This window comes from Ambystoma mexicanum, chromosome 6p (genome assembly GCF_040938575.1).
Source record: "Ambystoma mexicanum isolate Mex_15411 chromosome 6p, UKY_AmexF1_1, whole genome shotgun sequence".
Taxonomy (NCBI): Eukaryota; Metazoa; Chordata; class Amphibia; order Caudata; family Ambystomatidae; genus Ambystoma; species Ambystoma mexicanum.
This window is the reverse complement of record NC_090935.1, coordinates 1,860,961-1,888,589: the sequence shown is the minus strand read 5'-3', so window position 1 is coordinate 1,888,589 and position 27,629 is coordinate 1,860,961. Positions and strand designations below refer to the sequence as shown.

Below are 27,629 nucleotides of genomic sequence, written 5' to 3'. Positions count from 1 at the left end.
TACGGGTCCTGTTAGGGGACCTCGGAATCGGGCAGTAGGGGATTACCGGCACTGGTCTCCTTACCGGTGCCCGGTATCCCCTACCGCCCGACTCAGAATGAGGCTCTATGTCAAATCAAGAAAAAACACACTGGGGGGCATTCCGAGTTTGGAGGTAGCCATGGTGCAATTAGCACCATGGCTGCCTCCAAACCCGGGTCCGGGTAGGCGGAATGGGGACTTACCTGGTCATTCCGACTTTGGAGGACCCAGTAAGTCCCCATTCCGAATACCATTCCCATTTGAGCCCCCATAGGGCTCAATGGGAATGGGGAAGGCGCTAATAACGGGCCCGCAAATAGCGGCCCTGTTATTTGCGCCCAGGTCCCCTAACGGGACCTGCTAAGGACGTCTGGTCTGACCAGACGTTTTCAGTGGGTCCCGCTAGGGAACCTCGGAATAGGGCGGTAAGGGTTTACCGGCACCGCCATCCTTTACGGTGCCGGTAAACCCTTACCGCCCAACTCGGAATGACCCCCCCCAATCTTCCTCCACCGCCTATACATCCAAACTCATCTCCCTAAGCCACACATTTCTCTCACCTAACAAATGTGTTACATTAGGCAGAGCACTTATACTATCTAAGCTCGACTACTGTAACATCCTCTTCCTTGGCACTTCCAAAACTAACATAGCCAAACTTCAGCTATTGCAGAACAAAACCCTCCGAGCTGCCCTAGGCATAAAAAAATCCGAACACATTTCATATATCAGGAGAGATAATCACTGGCTCCCAATACAAGCTAGGATACTATTCAAAACCTTAAGCATTACGCATAAATGCCTCATTAACACTGTCAACAAGAAAGCCCAAACCATACTCCTCAGATCCAAAAATAACACTTACCTCGATAGCCCACAGTACAAAAGAGAGAAAGCGGGAGGCAGCAGCTTCAAAATCCTTGTGCCTAGACACTGGAACTCACTACCCACCAACATCAAGGAGGTCATTATGAGGTTGGAGGTAAGGGGTTAATGGTGCCGGTAAAGGTGCCAGTGCCGTTAACCCCTTACCGCCGCATTACGAGGTCCTTTAGCGGGTCCCGCTAAGGGTGGCTGGTTTTACCAGGCACCCTGAGTGGGAGCCGCTAAAGGACCAACATGCTAACAACGGGCCCATTGTTAGCATGGTCCCCATTCCCATTGAGCCCTATGGGGGCTCGAATGGGAATCGGGATGAGTTCCCTGAATGGGGAAATAACAGGTCCTCCAAGGTTGGAATGGCCTGGTAATTCCCCATTCAGGGAACGCGGACTCTGTAAGCGGTAATGGGGTAGCCATGGCGCTAATAGCGTCATGGAGGTGGCTACCTCCAACCTCGTAATGACTGAATCCTCCTTTCCACAATTCAAAAAATCAATGAAAACTTGTTTATTCAACCAATATTAGGCCATCCTAGACCCCCACCTGCATCGACTAGACCAACATAAGACATGGAATCCACCTGTGTACACTCTGCGATTACTTATACCACTGTTTTTTTATGCCTATGTTTTATTTTAAAGATGTATTCAACCACTGTCTGTAACTACGCTGTGATGCCTCCGGGTCTGGGCGTAAAACAAATGTAATAAATAAATAAATAGGGACTTGTACTCTCTCTCGCTATTAGAGGGTAGTTTGCATGGTTCAGCCTCTCTCCCTTTTCTTGTATAGGAGCTTGTATGCTCTCTTGCTATCTGATGGTACATTGCAGGGTTCAGCCGCTCTCCCTTTTCATGTATAGGGGCTTGTATTCTCACTTGCTATCTGATGGTACATTGCATGGTTCAACCGCTCTACCCTTTCTTGTATAGGGACTTGTATTTTTCCTCGCTATTAGATGGTGCATTGCATGGGTCAGTGTTAGGCGGAAACCTGTGCAGTTCCCTCTGGGACCACTGCAAAAGATTTAGGACTACAGGTGTTGCGATGAACCCACTTGGTAGCAGTCTGTACCACACAGATTCAATTGGTAGCTGTGGCTGAGCAGTCAGACTTCTCTCAAGAAAAGTTGGTCAGTATAGGGAGTATACAAGATAGGGCAATTCTTCGCAGCAAAACAAGTAAGCACGCAACAAGGCTTAGTATAAAGATAGTAAGTTATTTATTTATAACAGAACGTCTATGAAAAATACTAAAGCAAATCACGGCAAACAAATCAAAACACAATTACTCTGCGGAATGGAATAAAAGCTCAATCTCCCGGAACACAATATCGACAACTCTAGGTTCTAACGGCACCAATTATTTTCAGACAGAGGTGTATACCTCAACCTAGATGACACTCGAATATTTAGTGAGGAAGGGAGAGAAGAGATAGGCAGGTAATGAAGTCAACACGGTTCGCACTGAAGCGGGTAAAATGCAAGGCAGGAAGGCAATAATCACAATAGGTCATAAAGTTCAGTGGCCAGGCCCACTCGGTGAGAGGCAAGGCACGATGTCCCAGAAAGTCTCTACTGATGATGCACTCAAGTCTTTGTTAGCAAATTGTTTAGCGACAGGTTGAACCAGTTCAGAACAAAGAGTGAATAAAGCTTGGAGGCAACCCAACGGAACGGAGAGGAATCAGATACCTCACATGAACCGATCGAAAAGGGAAGCCAGGCGGTTACGGTACCTTGTTGTGGAGGGCAGCTCCGGCGGGGGCAGTTGTTCCTGGTGGTGGATGCACGATGGGTCTTGGCTAAGAGAAGAGATGCTCTCGTCGTCGAAGAGAAGATAGTCCGGTGCACCACCAGGGAAGAAACCAGCCGCGGAGTGCTCCGTCACAAGGCACCACCTTTCGGTCGCGGTACAGGAGTAGTGGCTATCCGATTGCCGGGTGCTCTGCACGGGCAATTCGACCACTGCGTCCTGGGCGAATAAAAAGCACAAAGAAGAAGACTGGTTGTTCCCACGAGCTAGGGGAAGAGACTCTCCGGCAGGGAGATCTCCTCTGTCGTCGGGAGATTGTGAGACGATTCCGCAGGGCTCCACCGGAGGTGTCGTCGTGCAGGTCGGCTCAGCGTTACCCTCGTCGGATTCTTTAGGTCCTGTGGCGACTTCTGAAGATCCAGTCCCAAAAGCCCTGCTTTTATGCAGACGCCCCCCATTCATTCAGCCTAGCTGTCAATCAACACATGCTAAGTGGTGAGCGGGAAGGCTCACCACCTGGGCCAATCACTCCAGAGTGTGACCTGAGTTGGCAAGGCAACTCGGTCCAGGGTGTCTAAACCCCCTCCCACACACCTGAGGTAACCCAGACAGAATGGCACCACTTTGGAGGGTCTCTGTCCAGAGGCCCGCCAAAAGTGGAACAAAGGGCTCAACCTTTGGTTTATGAGTCACAGAGACGAACACAGACGCCATTTTACAAACCGAGTTCTGGCAGAAAATACCACTCGATAAACCTATTTAAGATAAGTAGATCGGTGGTACGTTGGAGATTAACGAGAAAAAGTATCAATCTCCAACAATGGGACGAATCCCATAGGGTTATGCTCGGGGTCGAACATAACAAGTAGTTTCCACTGCCACCAGCCAAAACTCGACGAGGGGGGACGGGACAGTGCCCCCTCGAGTAACAGATCCAGGAGTAATCGAATTACCCCTACTAGCACGTCCACAATAAGATGGTTGGTACTAGTTCTGTTAGCAAATTTAGGTCTAGTAAAGCCAATGGTGACTTTACATGCCCGGGGAGACAGTAGTCAGTCCCCGGGTATGGAGTCTATGGTGGGGGGACCTGCTAGGGCGCCCCCGTGTCACGACACGTAGGGTGCAGTGTGACACACATAGAAAAACATATGAGACCCTATGGAGTAAAAGACCCCATAGCCCATCGAACACATTGACATATCAAAGGAATTACACACATACATGTCCAAGAGTGAGAGAAAAGGGTCACACTCTTGGCAGGATGGAAAAAACAAACTCCAGAAATCCAGCAAAGCTGCTGGGGGACTCACTAGGTTAGGAAATTCAGCCTAAACAGAGAATTCTCCCTAACACTCGCCCCCCCCAGACTAAGGGACAGGAGGATTTAATCCACTCCTGGATGAATCTCATACCTCTAGTCGATGACATACATCCTAGAGAGACCATCAGCATTTTGGTGGTGACACCCTGACCTGTGCTCATTGGTGAAATCAAACCCTTGCAGGCAGATCGACCATCTCAGTAGTTTCGGGTTTTCCCCTTTCATTTGCATTAACCATCTCAAGGGTTGGTGGTCAGTCTGAATGACAAAAGTAGAACCATACAAGTACGGCCTAAACTTCTTCAGAGCCCACACGATAGCAAAGCACTCTCTTTCGATTGTTGCCCACCTTGTTTCAGGATCCTTCAGCTTGCGGCTGATGTAGCAAACGGGGTGCTCCCTACCTTTCCCATCCAGTTGACTGAGTACGGCACCTATCCCTACATTGGAAGCGTCTGTCTGCACAATGAAGTGTTGGCGGTAATCAGGAGCTCTGAGTACTGGGGCTTGGCAAAGAGCCTTTTTCAGGTTTTCAAAAGCCTGATTGCACTCCTCGTTCCATTTAACCTTTTTAGGAAATTTGGGCGAGGAGATGACATTCAGTGGAGAAGCTATGGTCCCATAGTTCTCTATGAAATTCCTGTAGTACCCGGTGAGGCCTAGGAAGGCTCTCACCTTAGTCTGAGTAGTCGGTGTTGTCCAATTTTGCACAGCTTCGATTTTACTGAGCAAAGACCTTATTTCTCCACCGCCTACCTCATGCCCAAGGTAGACTACCTTACTCTGTCCAATTTGGCATTTACTCGCCTTTATGGTCAGATTGGCTCGTCCAAGAGCCTGCAAAACATCTCTCAGGTGGGTTACATATTCTTCCCAGGAATTGCTGAACACTGCGATGTCATCCAAGTATGCCATGCAGAAGTCCTCCATCCCGGTTAGAACCTGGTTTACCATCCGTTGAAACGTAGCAGGTGCATTTTTTAGTCCGAAAGGCATTACCGTAAACTGGTATAAACCAACGGGGGTAGAAAATGCAGTTTTCTCCTTGGCATGGTTGGTCAGGGCTATTTGCCAATAGCCTGACGTCAAGTCAAATGTGCTGAGGAACTTGGCGGCGCCAAGTTTATCCACCAACTCATCTGTTCTTGGCAAAGGGTGGGCATCAGTCATGGTGACTGCGTTAAGAGCTCTATAATCCACGCAGAATCTAAGTTCTTTAGATCCGGCCTTTGGTACTAACACAACTGGGCTAGACCATGGACTAGTAGAGGGCTCTATTACCCCGAGATCAAGCATCTTGCTGACCTCACCTTTGATGTGGGTTCTTACGTTTTCTGACATGCGGTATCCTCTGCTTTTGACAGGCAGACAGTCACCAGTGAGTATTTCGTGCTGGCCCCAAGGGGTCAAGCCTGGTGAGAGCGAGAACAGAGAGGCAAACTGATTCAACATAGACTTGCACTCTTCTTGTTGCTCGGGTGTCAGATTGGAGGAGAGATTTACTCCTTCAATTTTTTCATCTAAAGGTAAGCCTCGGAGGAGATCCGGAAGAGCTTCACTCTCTTCTTCTTCCTCGGATGATGCTAGAAGCAACGCTCCTACATCAGGTCGTGAGACATACGCTTTAAGTCGGTTGGTGTGAAAGACTGTCGGAGCCTCCTTGGGGTGGCCCAAGTCCACCAGATACTTAACCTCACCGAGCTTACCCACTACTCGGTAGGGTCCCATCCATTTATCTTGCAAGGCCCTCTGCCTTGTGGGGATCATAACGAGAACGAGCTGGTCTTGAGCGAACTCAACCATGTTAGCTTTTTGATCGTGCCAGTGCTTGACCAATGCTTGTCCAGCTTTCAAGTTATCGCTTGCTTCCGTCATCAGGTGCGACATTCTCCTCCGGAGACCTATCACGTAGTCAGTCACTCTGACTGGCTTGGGGGAAGGAGCACTCTCCAACCCCTCCTTAATCAGGGCCAATGGACCTCTGACGGGATGACCATAGAGCAGTTTGAAGGGAGAGTAACCTACTCCCTCCTGAGGGACTTCTCTATAAGCAAAAAGAAGGCATGGCAATAGAAGGTCCCACTTACGCTTAAGGGGTTCTTCTAGAGCACCTATCATGCTCTTCATGGTTCGGTTGAACCGTTCTACCAACCCATTGGTTTGTGGGTGGTAAGCCGATGAGAACTTGTAAGTTACTCCGCAGGTTTTCCACATGGCTTTCATGTTGTGGGACATAAAGTTTGACCCCCTGTCAGAGATTACTTCCTTAGGAAATCCGACCCTAGTAAAAATACCAAGGAGGGCCTTAGCCACAGCCGGAGCTGTAACAGTCCTCATAGGAATTGCCTCAGGATACCTAGTAGCATGGTCTACTACAACAAGTATAAACCTGTTGCCTGAGGAGGTTGGAGGATCAAGGGGACCAACGATATCAATCCCTACTCTCTCAAATGGGACTCCCACAACGGGGAGAGGCACTAACGGTGCCACATTCTTGGACCCAACCTTACCAGAGATCTGGCAGGTATGGCAGCTTCTGCAGTATTTTTCTACTTCGGCCCCCATCTTTGGCCAATAGAAGTAGAGTGAGAGCCTTTCCTTAGTCTTCTTGAAACTCAAGTGACCAGCCAAAGGAATCTCGTGGGCTAACTGCAAGAACTGTGGTCTATTCTCTTGGGGTACTACAAGGCGTTTGTAGTCTCCAGGTGCAGACTCGGTCGGTTCACTATAGAAGAGGCCATCTTCCCAGTGCAACCTATGTTTCCCAGGCTCTTGCCCTTCAGCCTGAGCTTCTGCCTGATGGCGAAGACCTTCCAGAGTTGGACATTCTCTCTGTCCCTTACTGAAGTCTGCCCTGCTGGGTCCACCTTCTGCCAGTAACGACTGCAGCTCAGGATGGTCAACAGGATCCAGATCTCCAATGAGTTCTTGGCCTTCCATTAGCTCTTCCTCAGAGTCTAATTCTACCATACAGGGTTGTACCTCCCTCTCAGCCTCAGCTGGAGGTGGAGTTACGGGTGTGACGTTGGACAACCGCGGGGAAGTTGGAATGCGGGCGGTTGGTTTCGGTTTAGAAGTTTTGGGTTTCCCTTTTGCTTCTGTGTTCCTAGAGACAGCGGCCGCCATTTCCAATGGAGCAGGAGTGATTTCTTTCTTCATCATCTCCCCGAGAGTACCGCGCATGGTCCTCTCTCTTGCAGGTCTGGTTAGCTCCTGTAACCGTTTACTAGGAGGTCTGGGAGTATGCGATACAACTCCGAGAGTTTTCAAATCGTTACCCAACAGTACGCTTCCTGGTACCTCACTCTGTATGCTGACAGGTATCTTTACAGTCATGTCGTTACACTGGATGAGAACTGGTAATTGGGGAAGCATCTGCATAGGCCCTCCAGCTAACTTGGTGAGGCGTTTGGGTGCCTTAGCAACATCCTCAGCCTGAAAAAACGATTTATCCACACAGTTATGCTGGCCCCAGTGTCCCTAATGGCAGGCGTCTCCTGACCATTCACCTGGACACTGTCCTTATAATACTCTTTAGTATTATCGGGGATAGAATTATAGACATCTAAATTCTGTTGTTCCCACAACCCCAGAGATACTAAAGAAACGCTGGCTGAGACTCCAATGGGTTCGTCAGCTAGCAGTAGAAAGTTTCCACTTGCCATTTGGACTTCCTCCTCTGGAGCGAAGGCTAAGGAGACAAGTTGGACCCCTGAAGGTTTACCCTTACATCTGGGATCTCCTTTCACATGATCAGTCGAGCCGCAAACAAAGCATTTCCCGAATGCTTTCTGGAATGGTGGCTTGTTCTGACCTCCTTCCGGTTTGGCACCAGAAGACACACTATTCTGCTGTGGTTTTCCCGGTGGCTTACCCTTCTGGTTTTGTTTGGGGCCCTCTTTGGAATGTGAGTTATTCGAATTCTCCTTTGAGTCTTTTTTAGGCTGTTTTCCCTCGTCCTTTTTCTGAGTTGCCCCAGAATCCTTATGAGTGGCCCTGTTGGCAACCCATAAGTCAGCAGCCTTAGCTAGAGCCCTGGAATCCAATTCCTTCGAATCAGCCAAGTGCTGTCTGAGCTCAGGAGAACAGGCATCATAAATCGACTCCAACATAAAAAGATTTTGCATACCCTCGTAAGTGTCAACTTTGTAACCCTTAATCCATCCCTCTAAGTTTTTCAACCCTTCACTCACCCAGGTAGCCCAAGGGGTACCATCATGCTTTTTGAGGGTTCTAAACCTCTTAAGATACTGGGAAGGGGTCTTCCCGAATCTAGCTATCAAAGCTAGTTTCACACTTTCGTAATCCGTCTTATCCACCTCCCCCAACTCCATTACCACATCAGTCGCAACAGGAGGGAGCCTAGAGAACAACCAGGGAAGCAACGCGTTCCCGGTGATGTCCTGGAGCCCATGATTGTATTCAAACAGTTTCAACCAATCCAACACATCCAATCTCGGTTCGTACATACCCACTAATTCCTTCGGCATCCGGGGTCTTTTGGGACTGGAGCTCCTAGAGGAACCAGAGGAGAGAGAAGCATTTTCCATAGACAACTTTTTCATTTCTAACTCATGATTAAGCTCTATTTCTCTGAGTCTCAACTCAGCTTGTTTCTGCTCAGCCTGGGCATTCATTCGTCTGAACTCGAGCTCTTGGTTTCGTTCAGATTGAGCCAAGAACCGTTTATATTCTTATTCGAGCTTCATTTTTTCAAGTTCAAAATAAGCAGGGTTACTTGTGGGACCTGGTATGGGCCCCGTAGGCACAGTTGGTAAGGCAGGTAGAGGAGCGGGGGAGACAGTTTCGTTAGCCTCGCCGTCCTCGTCAGCCTCTTCATCGCTATCATCAGAATTACGATTCAGATCAACACCATCACTGTTATCTACAGTTGCTGGAGAGTTTGGTTCCTCTGAACCAGTACCCAGACTTTGGTTCGCCAGCAATCTCTCTATCAGTTCTAACTTCTTGCCTTTTACAGAAAGATTCTCTTGTCTACAGAGAGCTCGCAGACTCTCAGTATTTTGACCTGACAAAGACTCTTGGCTGTAAATTTCCATCGTAGACATGTTTTTTGAAAGTTGCTTTGTTTTGTGGTTAGTTGTCCTACAGCGTCGAAAAGCACTCTAAACTGTATACTCGATACTAATCCCACCGCTGTACACCAGTGTTAGGCGGAAACCTGTGCAGTTCCCTCTGGGACCACTGCAAAAGATTTAGGACTACAGGTGTTGCGATGAACCCACTTGGTAGCAGTCTGTACCACACAGATTCAATTGGTAGCTGTGGCTGAGCAGTCAGACTTCTCTCAAGAAAAGTTGGTCAGTATAGGGAGTATACAAGATAGGGCAATTCTTCGCAGCAAAACAAGTAAGCACGCAACAAGGCTTAGTATAAAGATAGTAAGTTATTTATTTATAACAGAACGTCTATGAAAAATACTAAAGCAAATCACGGCAAACAAATCAAAACACAATTACTCTGCGGAATGGAATAAAAGCTCAATCCCCCGGAACACAATATCGACAACTCTGGGTTCTAACGGCACCACTTATTTTCAGACAGAGGTGTATACCTCAACCTAGATGACACTCGAATATTTAGTGAGGAAGGGAGAGAAGAGATAGGCAGGTAATGAAGTCAACACGGTTCGCACTGAAGCGGGTAAAATGCAAGGCAGGAAGGCAATAATCACAATAGGTCATAAAGTTCAGCGGCCAGGCCCACTCGGTGAGAGGCAAGGCACGATGTCCCAGAAAGTCTCTACTGATGATGCACTCAAGTCTTTGTTAGCAAATTGTTTAGCGACAGGTTGAACCAGTTCAGAACAAAGAGTGAATAAAGCTTGGAGGCAACCCAACGGAACGGAGAGGAATCAGATACCTCACACGAACCGATCGAAAAGGGAAGCCAGGCCGTTACGGTACCTTGTTGTGGAGGGCAGCTCCGGCGGGGGCAGTTGTTCCTGGTGGTGGATGCACGATGGGTCTTGGCTAAGAGAAGAGATGCTCTCGTCGTCGAAGAGAAGATAGTCCGGTGCACCACCAGGGAAGAAACCAGCCGCGGAGTGCTCCGTCACAAGGCACCACCTTTCGGTCGCGGTACAGGAGTAGTGGCTATCCGGTTGCCGGGTGCTCTGCACGGGCAATTCGACCACTGCGTCCTGGGCGAATAAAAAGCATAAAGAAGAAGGCTGGTTGTTCCCACCAGCCAGGGGAAGAGACTCTCCGGCAGGGAGATCTCCTCTGTCGTCGGGAGATTGTGAGACGATTCCGCAGGGCTCCACCGGAGGTGTCGTCGTGCAGGTCGGCTCAGCGTTACCCTCGTCGGATTCTTTAGGTCCTGTGGCGACTTCTGAAGATCCAGTCCCAAAAGCCCTGCTTTTATGCAGACGCCCCCCATTCATTCAGCCTAGCTGTCAATCAACACATGCTAAGTGGTGAGCGGGAAGGCTCACCACCTGGGCCAATCACTCCAGAGTGCGACCTGAGTTGGCAAGGCAACTCGGTCCAGGGTGTCTAAACCCCCTCCCACACCCCTGAGGTAACCCAGACAGAATGGCACCACTTTGGAGGGTCTCTGTCCAGAGGCCCGCCAAAAGTGGAACAAAGGGCTCAACCTTTGGTTTAGGAGTCACAGAGACGAACACAGACGCCATTTTACAAACCGAGTTCTGGCAGAAAATACCACTCGATAAACCTATTTAAGATAAGTAGATCGGTGGTACGTTGGAGATTAACGAGAAAAAGTATCAATCTCCAACAATGGGACGAATCCCATAGGGTTATGCTCGGGGTCGAACATAACAAGTAGTTTCCACTGCCACCAGCCAAAACTCGACGAGGGGGGACGGGACAGTGCCCCCTCGAGTAACAGATCCAGGAGTAATCGAATTACCCCTACTAGCACGTCCACAATAAGATGGTTGGTACTAGTTCTGTTAGCAAATTTAGGTCTAGTAAAGCCAATGGTGACTTTACATGCCCGGGGAGACAGTAGTCAGTCCCCGGGTATGGAGTCTATGGTGGGGGGACCTGCTAGGGCGCCCCCGTGTCACGACACGTAGGGTGCAGTGTGACACACATAGAAAAACATATGAGACCCTATGGAGTAAAAGACCCCATAGCCCATCGAACACATTGACATATCAAAGGAATTACACACATACATGTCCAAGAGTGAGAGAAAAGGGTCACACTCTTGGCAGGATGGAAAAAACAAACTCCAGAAATCCAGCAAAGCTGCTGGGGGACTCACTAGGTTAGGAAATTCAGCCTAAACAGAGAATTCTCCCTAACAGTCAGCCACTCTCCCTTTTTCTTGTATAGGGACTTGTATACTCTCTCGACATCAGATGGTAGTTTGCTTTGTTCAGCCGCTCTCCCTTCTCTTGTATAAGGGCTTGTATACTCTCTCGCTATTAGATGGTACATTGCATGGTTCAGCCGCTCTCCCTTTTCTTGTATAGGGACTTGTATACTCTCTGGCTATCAGATGGTACATTGCATGCTTCTGCCACTCTCCCTTTTCTTGTATAGGGGCTTGTATGCTCTCTTGCTATCAGATGGTGTATTGAATGTTTCAGCCGCTCTCCCTTTTCTTGTATAAGGATTTGTATACTCTCTGGTTATCAGATGGTACATTGCATAGTTCAGCCGCTCTCCCTTTTCTTGTATAGGGGCTTGTATACTCTCTCGCTATCAGATGGTACATTGCATGGTTCAGCCACTCTCCCTTGTCTTGTATAGGGGCTTGTATGCTCTCTTGCTATCAGATGGTGCATTGCATGGTTCAGCCGCTCTCCCTTTTCTTGTATAGGGACTTGTATACTATCTCGCTATCAGATGCTGCGTTGCATGGTTCAGCCACTCTCCCTTTTCTTGTACAAGGGCGTGTATACTCTCTCGCTATCAGATTGTACATTGCATGGTTCAGCTGCTCTCCCTTTTATTGTATAGGGACTTGTATACTCTCTCGCTATCCGATGGTAGTTCTAAGGGTTCAGCCGATCCCTTTTCTTTTTTCTTTTAAAGAGACGTGTATACTCTCAGATGGTACATTGCATGGCTCCCTTTTCTTGTATAGGGACTGGTACTCTCTCGCTGTCTGATGGTACATGTGCAACACATGCAATGACCTACCCCATAGGCTAATGTACGCATAGCAGCTCACTTCTGCTGTTCTACAAAGTCTAAAATGTCCTCCACAACCAATGTGTGAAGGTCACCACCTTGGAAGACATGCAGAGTTAAAACCCCATGGCTGCATTATGTTGGGGTGGCTGTGGTGAAGGCCTAGACTGTTGGGTGCATGGCCTACGGCCTATGGCCTTTGGCCATGCACCCAACAGTCTAGGCCTTGCTCACACCCAGCACAACATAACAGAGCCATGCAGGCGAACATGTAGCCAGGTACCAGTATCCACTAACGCAACATAGGCTGCAGAACTTCTACCCAACCGCCGCACCATAATACAGCGATGCATGCAAACATATTCCAGTTACCATAATCCACAGTGTTTGGCACCCCTACCCACTTCCATTCAGATAGCATTGTATTACTGTTAGGGAGAATTCTCATAAATGTGCTAATTTCCCTTACCTTTTGAGACCCCCAGCAACTTTGCTGGATTTCTAGAATTTTAATTTTAACCCGGAAAGTGTGAGCCTTTTTTCCCACTCTATCATGTATTTTGATGTGTGTTTTACTTTTGTGTTCTTTTTATATGGAGTTTTAGACAACTCCATAGGCATATTCTTTTTCTGTGTGTCACACAGCACCTTCAGTGCATTGGCACAGGGATGTCTTTCAGACTTCCCAAGGTTTAAATACCTTCTCTGGGACTGACTACTGTCTCCCAGAACATGTAAAGTTAAATTGACTTTGCTAGTCTTTTTAAATTCATAGACCCAGCACACACTGTCTTCCTATAGAGTGCCGAAGGGATTGCCTAGCATCCCCTGTGTCTAAAGACTCATGTAACAGTCAAATGTTACCCTTTCCTCTCGAAATGGCTGGTGGCAGTGGTTTTAGAACAAACTACCATAATTTTTCCCGACCACGAACACCGGTAGCTAAAAATCGGGTCAGCCATGTTTTTCAATATGGCGCCCAAGTCCCCTCTGTAAAAACAGACTCCGGTCATCTTTTTTTTTACCGTTTCTTTTAGGAAAGGTCCTTCTAGTGTTTGTCTCTGCGCATCAAACCAGGTTTGGTCCCTTTGTTCGATGGCCTTTGGTGGGCTTCAGTGCTGAAGCCCTACTCTGGCACCTGAGTATCTGGGGTGGACAGGATGTGAGGGAGGTGCCCGAAACTCCCTGTGCTTAGTCTCCTAGGAGACCTGAATGCACTCTGGCGTGATTGGCCCGCTGGCTGTCCGGCAAGGAGAGCTCCCTGCTGTGTCAGTGACAGCCAGGCTGAAATGAATGGGGGAAAGCTGTTTAAAAGCAGGCCTCTGGACTTGGAACGCAGAGTCGACCACCGGAATGAAAGAACCAAAGACGAGCTGAAGGAAGACGACTGCTGCAACTCCTGGACGACCGTTGAAGCCCTGCTGCAGGTCCAATTTGCCTGAAACTCCATCGACAGAGAATCCCTTCAAGGTTAACTTCTTCCCTTGAGAGTTTGGTGGGAACAACCAACTCGCAAGCCACCTGGACACAGTCTCTGCTCTGGTCGAATTTTCTTCAGAGTGCTGTTGAAAACTGGATAGCCAGTGAGAAGTATACCAGTTTGTGGTCTTTAACACACTCCCACCTTAAATCGACGTTTTGCCAAGTTCGTGGCCTCCTCCGTGGGCAGTGCAGGAACCTCCCGATGTCCCCCTTCTTGCCCCCACGACTGAAGCTCAGGAACAGCGAGATCTGCAGGAACAACTGCCTCAGCTACAGCTCTTCTTCACTTTAAAGGTACTGTGCAAGTGCGGTCAGGAAATCCTTTCTGCCGCTGTGAAAGTTTGTGCAACTTTCCCAACTTTGAAGGCTTGACCTTCCCTAAACCGACATATAACTTTACGTCTGACCAACTACTTCTAAAAACCGTGGCAAAGACTTAACCATTTACTATCAGAACTGTGTTCACTCATCCAAGACTCTGAACCATTGACTTTGGCCCAGGCCTATTGAATTGAATTGCTGGTTGTAGTGAACTGAAACTATTTGCCCTACCTCTGCAAAGTATTGGTGCTTTAATTCTTTTAACCTTGTCTTTTTACCCCTTTTTAAAGTAACTGAAGTGCCATTTTGCTCCCACTTCAGGGGAGCTGAACTTGATCAGGAACTGATTCGTTATGTATTATTGTGATATTGAGCTGTTCTTGCTAGTGGAATGTTTTACACCTGACTGTGTAAATAAATGTATATTCTTTTACCAAGAAACCTTGAGTGTGTTTTTTAACCACTGTGATTGCTAGCCCTTTGTGTAACCTCTTGTACTGCTCACTTTACTCTTGAGATAAGCCTGGCTGCTCAACCCTGCTACCACAAAACTGTGTAGTAGAGACTTATACCAAAGGTGTGATTGTGCTTACACCTGTAGTCTTACTTGTGTGTAGTGTTCCCAATGGGTACCACATGTGATTCTGCTTAACACTGGTGTACAGTGGTGAGGATCAGGTATAAGTTGTTACATTGAGAGTGTTGCTCTTACCTTTGTTCAAATAATCCTCACAAGGCTAAGCACCACTAGAGAAGCAATTGTTATATCATTCCTGATAGGATAGCTACAGACAGCAGATCCTAGTCACTTTAACAGTTGATCATTTGAGAGAAATGTGTAAAGCTAGGAACCTCACTGTAAAAGGCAAACAGGTTGAAGTGATAGACAAATTGTTAAAATATCAAAGTCTGAGGAGTGGGTCTGAAATACCTACTCCTGCAGCAAATGTGGAAAATGATGAGGAGGATGATAATGTTTCAGAGGGTAACTCAAATGTTATTGATGAGTTAGATGAGACAGAAGAGTCTCAAAATGTAGGCCCTGTTTTACCTCTACCTGCTCATAGGCCTCAAACTTTGGCCACAGGGACCCCATCAGCTCCAACACTAAGGGCCTCATTACACGGTAGGCGGTAAGGGTTTACCGGTACCGGTAAGGGTACCGGTAAACCCTTACCGCCTTACTACGAGGTCCCTTTGCGGGTCCTCCCTTAACGCCTGGTTTTTCCAGGCGTTAAGGACGGGACCCGCAAAGGGACCTCAGAGCTAATTACGGTACCGCAATTTGCGGTACCGTAATTAGCACCTTCCCCATTCCCATTATGCCCTATGGGGCAGAAATGGGAATGGGGAAGGGTAAATGGGGATTGGGGAATTACCGCCCCCGCTCACCTTGGAGTAGGGCGGTAATTCCGCCATCCACCAAGGCGGACTCGGTACGGTACCGGCGGCAACCATGGCGCTAATAGCGCCATGGTTACCGCCTACCGTGTAATGAGGCCCAAAGTCCTGAATTTGTCTCTCTTGAAAGGATGAGATTTTAGTTGCAATTCAAAAGAATCCAAGCCCAAACTGAAAGTAAACATCAAGAACTTAAACTCAGAGAAATGGAGTTGAATTTTGCCCTTGAAATGAAAAGGTTGTCTCTTGGGAATGGTTCTCACCCAGAGTCTTCTAGGTCTTCCAGTCCTAAGAGGCCTCACATGCCCAAAGATGCAGTAAGTATCTAAGAGGTTAAGCTTGGTATTTTGGATTGGCTGGCAACTTTTGAATATAACCATGGGCTTCAGAACATTACAGGGAATCAGTTGATTCCTTGGCTCTTTTCTAGGCTACCCCCTGTTGCATCTGATGTTGTAATGGAGATGGGAGAAGTAGACAGAATGGAGTATGAAAGTGTGAAACTGGCTTTGATAAGCTAGGTTTGGGCAGACCCCTTCCCAGTGTTTTAAGAGGTTTACAACCCTCAAAAAGCATGTTGGTACCCCTTGGGCTACCTGGGTGTGTGAATGTTTGATAAACTTAGGTGGTTGGGTTAAGGGTTACAGAGTAAACACTTAAGAAGGTATGAGAACTCTGTTTGTTAGAGTCTATGTATGACGCCTGCTCTCCTGAGCTGAGACAGCACTTGGCTGACTCTAAGGAAATTGATCCAAACAAGTTAGCCAGGGCTGCTGACTTGTGAGTTGCCAACAGGGCTACTCACAAGGATTCTGGGGCAACTCAGAAGAAGGATGAGGGAAAGCAGTACAAGAAAGATAACAAAGGGAATTCCAATACCTCCAATCCAAAAGAGGGCCCCTAACATAACAAGGGTAATCCACAAGGGAAACTGAATCAGGCTAGTGTACCTCCTGGTGCTAAACCAGAAAAAGGTCAGACCAAACCCCCAATCATAAAGACATTTAGAAAATGTTATGCTTGTGGGTCAACTGACCATGTGAAAGGGGATCCAAGATGGAAGGGTCAACCTTCAGGGATCCACACTGTCTCCTTAGCCTTCTCCCCAGAGGAAGAAGTACCAATGGCAAGTGGAAACTTTCACTTACTGGTTGAGGAACCCATGAACATCTCAGCCAGTGTTTCTTTAGTGTCGCTGGGTCTGTGGGAACAGCAGAACTTAGATGTCTACAATTCCATTCCAGACAATACTAAAGAGTATTACAAAGACAGTGGGCCTCATTACGAGGTTGGAGGTAAGGGATTACCGGCACCGGTAAAGGTGGTGGTGCCGGTAATCCCTTACCTCCATATTCCGAGGTCCCTTAGCGGGAGCCGCTAAGGGATCAGGGAGCTAATAAAGGGCCCGCTATTAGCGGGCCCGTTATTAGCTCCATCCCCATTCCCGTTGAGCCCTATGGGGGCTCGAATGGGAATGGGGAATGGTTCTCAGAATGGGGACTTACCGGGCCCTCCAAGGTTGGAATGACCCGGTACGTCCCTATTTCGAGGACCCGGACCCGGAATGCAGTAAGGGTGTAGCCATGGTGCTAATAGCACCATGGCTACCTCCAACCTCGTAATGAGGCCCAGTGTACTTGTGAATGGTCAGGAGACCCTTGCCATCACAGACACTTGGGCCAGCATTACTGTAGTTGATGAATCATGTTTCAAGGTAGAGGATGTTGCTAAGGCACCCAAATACCTCACTAAGCTTGCTGGAGCCCCTTTCCAAATGTTTCCACAGTTATCAGCTCTTATCCAGTTCAATGACATGACTGTCAAGATACCTATAAATGTGCAGAGTGAAGTACCTGGGATATTCCTGTTGGGGAATGACTTAAAAACTTTTGGAGTTGTATCAAGCACCCCCAGGACTCCCAGCAAAAGGAAACAGGAGCAGACTAGGAATGCCAGAGAGAGTACCTTAAGGGGCTCTCCAGGGTAACTTATAGAAGAAACTATAACCCCCAGTCCACAGGACTTACTGACTGCAATCTCTAACACAAATGAAGGAAAAGGGGAAATCTAAAACCTCCAGGAAGAGATCAGGCAGCACTCCTCTGCTACCAACAAGGACATCCCTGAGAGGACTGTCCAAAGTCACACCTGTGACTCCTCCACCAGCAGAAACTGAGTGTGAGGAACAACCTAGTGTGGTTGAATCAGCTGCTGAGAAATCAGAGCTGAAAGAGGACCTTGCTCCTGTTGGATATCTGGATCCTGTAGAACATTCTGAGCTGCAGTCTTTACTGGCAGAAGGTGGACCCTGTAGGGCAGACTTCAGCAGAGGTCAAAGAGGGTGTCCTAATCTCAAAGGTCTTCGCCAACAGGCAGCTTCCCAGTTGGATGGGCAAGAGCCAGGGAAGCATAGGTTGTACTGGGAAGATGGCCTCCTCTACAGTGAACCGACTGTGTCAATCCCAGGGGACTACAGGAGACTTGTAGTGCCCCTAGAAAGCAGACTCCTGTTCCTACAGTTAGCCCATGAGATACCTTTGGATGGTCACTTGAGTTTCAAGAAAACCAAAGAAAGGCTATCTCTGTATTTCTACTGGCCTAAGTTGTTCTCTGATGTAGATATGTTCTGTAGGAGCTGTCACACTTGCCAAACCTCCGACAAGAGTGGAGCCAAGAATGTGGCACCCTTGGTGCCTCTCCCAGTGGTGAGTCCCTTTTGAGAGGGTAGGAATCGACATTGCTGGTCCCTTAGACCCGCCAACCTCTTCAGGAAAGAGGTTTATCCTGGTTGTAGTAGACCATGCTACTAGGTCTCCTGAAGCAATACCTATGAGAACTGTTACAACTCGGGCTCTGGCTAAGGCCCTACTTGGTATTTTTACTAAAGTAGGTTTTCCTAAGGAAGTCATCTCTGACGGGATCCAATTTTATGTCCCACCACATGCAGGCCATGTGGGAAAACTGTGGTCTAACTTACAAGTTCTCAACTGCCTACCATCCACTGAGAAATATATTGGTGGAGAGGTTCAACCGTACCAGGAAGAGCATGATAGGTGCTTTAGAGTTACCCCTTAGGAGAAAGTGGGACCTTCTACTGCCATGCCTTCTCTTTGCATATAAAGAAGTCCCTCAGGAGGGAGTTGGATTTAGTCCCTTTGAACCTCTTTATGGCCATCCAGTTAGAGGCCCCTTGGAGAGTGTTCCTTCCCCCAAGTCAGTGAGAGTCACTGACTATGTGATAGGTCTCTGGATGAGAATGTCACACATGATGGCAGAAGCATCAGATAACTTGAAAACAGGCCAGGGTCTGGTGAAGCATTGGCATGACCAGAAGGCCAACATGGTTGTGTTTACTCAAGACCAGCTAGTTCTAGTTATGGTACCTACAAGGCAGAGGGCCTTACAGGACAAGTGGATAGGACCCTTCAAGGTTGTGGAAAAACGTGGAGAGCTCAACTATCTGGTGGACTTAGGCAATCCTAAGGAGGCTCCCTGAGTCTTTCACACCAACCGTTTAAAAGCTTATGTCTCAAGACCAGAAGTGGGAGCTTTGCTTCTAGCTTCAGCCCAAGAGGAGGAGGAGAGTGAACCTCAACCTGACTTACTCAGAGGCCAGCCTTTAGAAGAGAATATAGAAGGACTCAATCTCTCTTCTAATTTAACACCTGAAAAACAGGAGGAGTGCAAGTTTCTGTTAAATCAGTTTGCCTACCTGTTTTCACTATCACCAGGCTTGACCCCTAGGGGCCACCATCATATTCTCACTGGTGACTGTTTACCTGTTAAAAGCAGAGGTTACAGGGTGTCAAACCATATAAGAACCCACATAAAGGAGGAGGTCAAAAAGATGCTTGCTTGATCGCGGGGTAATTGAGCCATCTACAAGTCCATGGTCTAGTCCAGTTGTACTAGTGTCAAAGGCAGGATCCAAGGAGTTGAGATTCTGTGTGGACGATAGAGCTCTTAATGCAGTCAATAAGAGTGATGCGCACCCTTTACAAAGGACCGATGAACTGGTGGACAAGCTTGGTTCAGCCAAGTACCTCAGTACATTTGATCTCACTTCAGGCTATAGGCAAATAGCTCTGACAGACCATGCCAAGGAGGAAACTGCATTCTCAACCCCAGCAGGCCTCAACCAATTTAAGGTAATGGCTTTTGAACTAAAGAATGCACCTGCAACATTCCAAAGGCTGGTTAATCAAGTTATGAATGGGATGGAGGACCTCTGCATGGCATACTTGGATGACATTGCAGTGTTCAGCCCTACTTGGAAAGAACATGTTGACCACTTAGGATATGTTTTGCAGGCTCCTGATCAGGCCCATCTGACCATAAAGGCAAGTAAACGTCAAATTAGTCAGAGTAAAGTGGTCTACCTTGGACATGAGGTAGGAGGAGGTGAATTAATTTCAGGACTGCTGCTTAGAGTGTGTTGGCGGTCAGTCTCTCTTCTCCTGCGCGGCTCACAGTGCACAATCCACATTTGTTTCTCCCGGATTCCAAACTGCATTCATTGCACTGCCTGCTGCTAGTACTCCATCGAATTGGCAGGCTCCAAATAGGAATGGCCGTCCAGCAGAAGTAGAATTCTCCTGCCAACCTTAGTGTACATAGACACTAAAACGCCTTAAACCATTGTGCGTTTTTCGGATTTGACTACATTGGATACTTCAGTCACAAGAATATTCCGTCCTGATGAAGTCCTACTACACCACTGCTTCCCAAGTTTAGCTTTAATTGGCCGAAACACTGTCATGTTAACTTGTTGTTTATGTTGTTGTTCAGCTTTTGTTTGTTTTCACACAACTGAGCTGATGACCTGACTATTACCTCACTGAGTTCTCAAGTTTCCTCCCCAAGGGACCTGTAGAGAATGTAAAAGCAAGAAAATTTGATATTTCAAATATTTGTAATTTGATTTGTATAATTCAGGCACTACTCCATGTATGTTTTAATGTTGAATATCCTATGCCTCATAGATTCAAGCGTATCTTTACACTTACTGCACACAAATTAAATAAGAACTGCAGTATACAGACTTGTTCAACAAACCTGTGTCCACCAAGTCCTTGTCTGAAAAACTCAGGATTCAGTATTTCTATCTCAGCAGTTAGACCTCCATGACCTTGCTAAATTGTGTTGTTTATATAAGTGTACCTACCTGGGCTGAGCAAGGCAGCAACCAGGACCCCGTCCAATATTTATTCCTACTGGACATCTGCAAGGATTCTATGTGGTGGTCGATGTCAGCTAAGCAGTGCTGCGCAACCTGTTCGTTTGAAGGTGAGCCTGGTGAGGAGGAAAGAGATTGCTTCGGTTGAGCCTGTTGCCACCTCCCGTGGTTGTGCATGTGTGTACTGCTATGTATTCTCTTATTCATGAGCATGTGAATCCATGCCAGACCCCATGCTGGAGAAGGAACAAGTTACTTATCTGTAACTGTTGTTCTCCAGCATGGGTCTGGCATGGATTCACATGCGAACCCTCCCGCCTACCCCTCTGCGGCTCTTCAGGTCATACTGCCACTTTATGTGCTGCCAAATCTGAAGATGGCTGCCTGAGGAGGGGCGTAGGTAGAGGGCAGGCATTGGCTACGGCAGTATGACCCAGATCTTAGTGATTGGTTGTTAGGAGAAAGACAGTTCAGAAATGAAACTGAAACCTATGTATTTCTTTACCGAGGATTCCCAGTCTGATGACGGTGAATATTCATGAGCATGTGAATCCATGCCAGACCCATGCTGGAGAACAACCGTTACAGGTAAGTAACTTGTTCCTTAGACATTTTTGCAGGAGTCATAGACCCGGACTTTGGAGGAGATATAAAAGTTTTTTTTAAAAACCATGGGAAAAATAAGACCTGGAGATGCAATATCCCAGGGAATTCTTGAAATGGCTTTGTTTCCCCACTTTGAAGAGGAGAGGGAAGTTAAGGAAACAGAGAGAGGTGGTCAGTGTGTTGGAGAGGCCGAAAAGCTAACAGACATCAGTCCCCCCTGAATGATGAGGCAACTATCCTCCCTGATTTAGCATTTTCCCAGCGAAAAATAAATCCCATACTGGCTGAGGCCTTCTTACAGGTAACAACTGAGGGTGAAGGCCTAAGAAAAGGCAGCCCCTTTTTTTCTTTTTGAAACAAGGTCTCCTTAATGGAGAGAAACAGGAAGGTTTGACTGAAACTCAGCTGGTGATACCCAAGACACACAGGAAGATAGTGCTGGAAATTGCACACTCACATTTGACCGGAGGGGGAGAGGGGGGACACTTGGGGCAGTCTAAGACGCAAGCCTACATTAGTGGCAAGTTCTGTTGGCCCTGTTCACCTGTGGATATAAAGAACATTATCCAAAAGTGTAATACATCAGAAACCGGCTCACATATTACTTAAATGGCACCCTTGAACCCACTACCCATAAACGAAGTCCCCTTTTCCCAAATAGGCATGGACATCATAGGTCCCTTAGAAACCTCGAAATTGCGGAATACATTAATCCGCCAGATACCCCGAAGCCGTCCCCATGAGAAACGGCACTACCCAACAGATTTTAAAACATCTGTGCACTTCTTTTCTCGAGTAGGCTTTCCCAGGGAGATTCAAACAGACCAGGGAAAGAACTTTATGAGCAAACTGATCACAGAGATAAAATAAATATTATTTATCGCCACTCTGAGAACCTCAATTTACCACCCCCAGACAGACTGATAAGTGGAGAGATTTAATAAAACACAGTAAGAAAGTGCTCAAGCATCTACCAGATTCTCTCAGATTGAATTACTCTACTGTAGGGAGCCCCGAGATGTATTAGATATGCTCATAGAATCCTGGGAAGAAAGAGAAGAAGCACTAGTACCTCTGTCCCAGGCTGCCACCTGACTAAGAGATCATATGGCCCTAGTTAGAACCTTGGCACAAGCACATATGGAGAAAGCCCAGACCGAACAAGACTATGATAAAAAGGTGAATCTCTGCGCTTTCTCTATGGGTCAGAAAGTGTTGGTCCTCTTACCCACCTCTGAGAATAAACTAGTCTCAGTGGCACGGACCCTATGAGATAATAGCACGCACAGGTGCATGTACTTATAGAGCAGCCCAACCAGACCAAAGACCCATCACTATCATATTATCCTGCTAAAGGAATGGAAGGAAAATCCAACATCCTCCATACTAGCCTGTTTGGTACCGGAGGAAGTAACACAGACCTTATTCCACAGAATCTCCCAAACGGGAAACAGAGAGATATGGACGATCTTGTTAGTTCTTTCCCAGATGTATTTTGCCGAAAGCCAGGTAGAGTTCAGGGCTCGTGCCACCCCAAAGGGAAAGGTAGACCATCTAAAACCCTATTGACTCCCAGAATCTAGGAAAAAGATAGTAATTGAAATGGAAACTATGTAAAGAGCCAACATTATAGAGCCTTCTTCTAGTCCCTGGCCCTCCCTGATAGTTTTGGTACCAAAACCCAACCACTCCTGGTGGTTTTGTATCAACTTCTGACAGGTTAACACAATGTCTGCTTTTGACGCCTACCCCATGCCATGGATCGACGATTTAATCAATAAACTGGGTAGTGCAGTGTTCCTATCTACTTTACACTTGACAAAACCAGCCATGACCGACTGACAGGTTGTCCCTTCAGTGACCACACGTCACCACATTGTATTAATCCTGGCTGTGGGCTAGTGGTGCACACCGTTATTAATTTATGTGCTATGTGATGTGGGAATGGTCAATGTGTCACTTGGTTCTTGATTTCTGTGTTAACCCTTTCCATGATGTTGAGGGCTCCTTACTCTATTCATTTAACTCAGTGTCCATAAGACATTCAGTAGAAGTTCAGGATTTTATGAGCTGAAAAGTGCCTTTTTGCTTGTTCACATTTTCTATTTAAAACAAGAAATATGTATCTATCTCTTACGCAACGCTAATCCTGATTTTCCTTTTCTTTCAAACAGGGAAACAAAGCAGGAAGCATGGAAAACAGTGAAATGATTTTAAAAGTGTTTGTTTGTTAAAAAAAAGGTTTCCTCTGATAGCTGGGTCTTGGAAACATTTTCTTGCTCACGACAGTCACTACCAGCCTCGAGTCTCTTACTGTGGGAAAATATTTTACAGACTGAAGAGATTTCGCAGCAACTAAAGGTGTAATATTAATGATCTTGGAGAAAACATCTGGTTCCTATGTCCAGTCAGTACCAATCAATAGAGAGGTCACCTGTGTCGACTACACTGATGAGAGGCTTATAGGAATGGCTGCCACTTTAAAGTAGAGGCAGGGCATTTTCATGCAATGCACCACATTGAGTAAGAGAAAGGTGCTCAACACCAGCTTTGGACTTGATGCTTCAGAATCAATGGTGCCCCTGCTGTGGTGCTGCTGTTCCAGTGGAAGCTGCTAGGGATTAAAACCCAAAAGCACGAAAACTACAAGTCTAGAAACTGCTCTGGACATAGAAAGGTTGCAAGCACAAGCTTTTTATTTCGAGACTTGCCTCTTCTGGGCGAAGATTGAGGTTCTTTCTTGACATTCATGCGTACAAAAATGCACCTGACTTGGTGAGACCTCCCGAGAGATTACGATCATTGTGAAACTATTTTGAATTGGACAAGGAACTCCTTACACAGAAATCGCTATTTAAAAATGAACACCATCACAATGGAGATCCCCTTTGAATTTTCTGAATGTGAAACAACTTTCAATGAAACTGGTTATTTATGGCAACATCAGAGATTTCTCACTGAAGCGAAAGAACATACATATTTTGAAAGCTGCAAGGCTTTTACAGAAACAAATAATCTATTGATAAATCAGAGAATTCACACTGGGGCGAAACCATATGCGTGTCCTGAATGTGATAAGGCTTTCACAAACAAGAGTGACCTATTGAGACACCAGAGAAATCACACAGGGATGAAACCATATGCATGTTCTGAATGTGATAAGTCTTTCAGGCAAAGGGGTCATCTATTGATTCATCAGAGAAATCACACTGGGGTGAAACCATACACATGCTCTGAATGTGATAAGGCTTTCAAGCAAAGTGGTCATCTATTGAATCATCAGAGAAATCACACAGGATTAAAACCATATGCATGTTCTGAATGTGATAAGTCTTTCAAGCAAAAGAGTGAACTAGTGAGACACCAGAGAAATCACACTGGTGTGAAACCATATGCATGTCCTGAATGTGATAAGGCTTTCACGAACAAGAGTAAACTATTGATTCACCAGAGAAATCACACTGGGGAGAAACCATACAAATGCTCTGAATGTGATAAGGCTTTCAAGCAAAGTGTTCATCTATTGATTCATCAGAGAAATCACACAGGGATGAAACCATATGCATGTTCTGAATGTGATAAGTCTTTCAAGCAAAAGAGTGAACTAGTGAGACACCAGAGAAATCACACTGGGGTCAAACCATATGCATGTCCTGAATGTGATAAGGCCTTCACAGACAAGAGTAATCTATTGAGACATCAGAGAAATCACACTGGGGAGAAACCATATACATGTTCTGAATGTGATAAGTCTTTCAGGCAAAGAGGTCATCTATTGACACACCAGAGAAATCACACAGGGATGAAACCATATGTGTGCTCTGAATGTGGTATGGCTTTCAAGCAAAAGAGTGAACTATTGAGTCATCGGAGAATTCACACTGGGGAGAAAGCATATACATGTTCCGAATGTGATAAGGCTTTCAAGCTAAAGAGTGAACTATTGATTCATCAGAGAAATCACACTGGGGAGAAACCATATGCATGTTCTGAATGTGATAAGGCTTTCAAGCAAAGGGGTCATCTATTGATTCATCAGAGAAATCACACTGGGGAGAAACCATATGCATGTTCTAAATGTGATAAGGCTTTCAAGCAAAGGGGTCATCTATTGAGTCATCAGAAAATTCACACTGGGGGAGAAACTATATACATGTTCTGAATGTGATAAGGCTTTCAAGTGAAAGAGTGAACTATTGAGTCAGCAGAGAATTCACACTGGGGGGAAACCATACACATGTTCTGAATGTGATAAGGCTTTGAAGCAAAATAATCACTTTGTGATGTATCCTAGAAATCACACTGATGACAAACCGTAAACATGTTCTGAATGCAATGTCTTTCAAGCAATAAGGGAAACTAGGGCTGCACCAGAGAAATCACACTTATATGTTCTCACTGTGATGAAGCTTACAAGCGTAATGAGAAACCTGTGATACATCAGAGAAATTACACTAGGGGTTTGTAGCGAAGCCTGACCTATTCCTACATCACAAGAAATCACACGGGGGCCACATGCATGTTCTAAATGAAGATGCTCAAGGAAATCCGTGTCCTGTGGCGACATTGGAAATTCATAAAAGGTGTTGAAATGGACTACTCGGATGCCGAAAACATCCACTACTTACACAGTCTCTTGGGCCCTGTTGTTTTTGGAGAAAAAAGTTACTAAACCATATTATCAAACAGGCACTTTGTGAAGTATTATTTATGTATAGAATTAAAGGAAAGTGTCTTGTTATTTGGATTCCTGAATAATTGATAACTTGCCAATGAAGTGATTTCTCAAAATGTGTTTTAAGCAGATCATATTATCTCACTGTAAGATCAAACTTCTAGTTATTACACACAATTCATGAAAGACTAAAACAGAAGCAAGCCTACATGTGCGTAGGTTTCACACTTCACGTATATACTCGGGGGGGTATATTACATTGTGCAAAATACTATTAAATACTTTTTAACCTGTCACTCGCAACAGGGAAAGTACCGCGATCATTCAAATTGGTGCCCATCAAACCACTACTCAAGGACACGGGAGGAGGCGTGGAAGACCTCTCCAACTACAGACCGATTTCAAACATTTCCTACCCAGCAAAACTAGTAGACACCTACGTCTACAAAGTAACACAAGAACACAGAAAAACACCTGCTGCTGGACCAGCCGCAAGTTGGCTTTAGCCCCACGAGGGGAGCAAGACCAGCATCTGCGATGACCTAAAGACAAATGCAGACACTGGCACACACTCTGCCCTTATTCTACAAGACCTCTTTGCAGCTTTTGACTCAGTCAACCATGACATCCTCTTCAAGAGAATAGAAGAAATAAGAATAACAGACGTAGCCCTACTCTGGATTAAATCATTCCTAGCAAATAGAAGGGAAACGGTCTGGATAAAACCCTTCAAATCCGCTCCATAGGACACTGACTGTGGAGTTGTGAAAAGAGATTGCTCGAGCACTCCAAGGTTTATGTGTAAACGTTTTCAGTCTAAGCTTCTATCTTTGATTACCAGTTTAAGGTGCAGGGGAGGAAAAGTGGACCTGGCACAAGCCCACTAGTACATATAAGCAACCAAGAAAAGAGGATCCAAAACAGGAACCCTCCCGTCCTCTGCACGCTATTGTTATACCGCCATCAGACGGTTATCAATACTTTTATACTTCAAACAATGGTATCTATTTCAAATTTCAACAATTGTCAATGTCAAACACTACACTGAAGATTTATTTCATAAAGGGTGATAGTTAATTTAAACAAAAGTTGTTCTCCTTTGTAGTGCATATACAAAGTCCCAAATAAACGGCTTGTGTGAGCCATTCCCACATTGCATGTGTAAAGTTCAAGTTATACGGCTGACGCGTTTCGAGTTTATCAATTCTTCTTCTTGATCTAAAGTTGAACTGTAAGGTGACAATATAGAGAAAAAGTCTATATGCGTTTTGCCTGACCATCAGTAAATAATCAACAATTTCCTTCAGAAGGCACAATCAAGTCTCTGGTGATACAGGTGAAACACATTCAAGGAAGTGTAGCATATTTGACACAAATATTACATAGGATCGATGGGAGGGGTGCAATGGTTTTAAGTATTATGTAGCATCGTGATTATTATAGTATCAAGAATGCTTGATTATGCAGGGTACCATCTGTCTAGTCTATTTACATCTAATGTGGGTAAGTGTACTCCCCTTGGAGGTACTAGTATCTCAGTACTCAGATTCTAATTTCACTTGTCTCAGTGTTATGCTGTTACCCTATATCTAAACAGCCATGGTAAAATATTTCACTATGATTAAGGCATACCTTAATGTGAGTGCCTGTGAATCTTCTTGTGGGAGTGTTCAAATCTTGTAATGTAGGTGCTATGCTTCGTCAGACTGGACAAATATCCTGTCTTGGAACACAGAACCTCTTATGTGTGAAACAACATTGAGTATGTTAAAAAGGAAAGCTATTGTATATAATGATCCTTCATGCATCTGGGATTAACCAAATAGGTCTCACCGGTTCTAAAAATACGCAATG

General features: G+C 46.1%; 1 protein-coding gene across 1 annotated transcript in view; it reads left to right on the top strand.

Moving 5' to 3' along the window:
• The window catches only part of LOC138511108 (zinc finger protein 84-like), a 34,938-nt gene extending 8,012 nt beyond the window's left edge, over positions 1 to 26,926 (top strand). Inside the window, exon 2 of the mRNA XM_069626591.1 lies at positions 23,275 to 26,926. Within this exon, the coding sequence (XP_069482692.1) occupies positions 23,961 to 25,262 (1,302 nt within the window). The 5' untranslated portion in view covers positions 23,275 to 23,960 and the 3' untranslated portion in view covers positions 25,263 to 26,926. The remainder of the gene's footprint in view (positions 1 to 23,274) is intronic.
• The last annotated feature ends 703 nt before the right edge of the window (positions 26,927 to 27,629 follow it).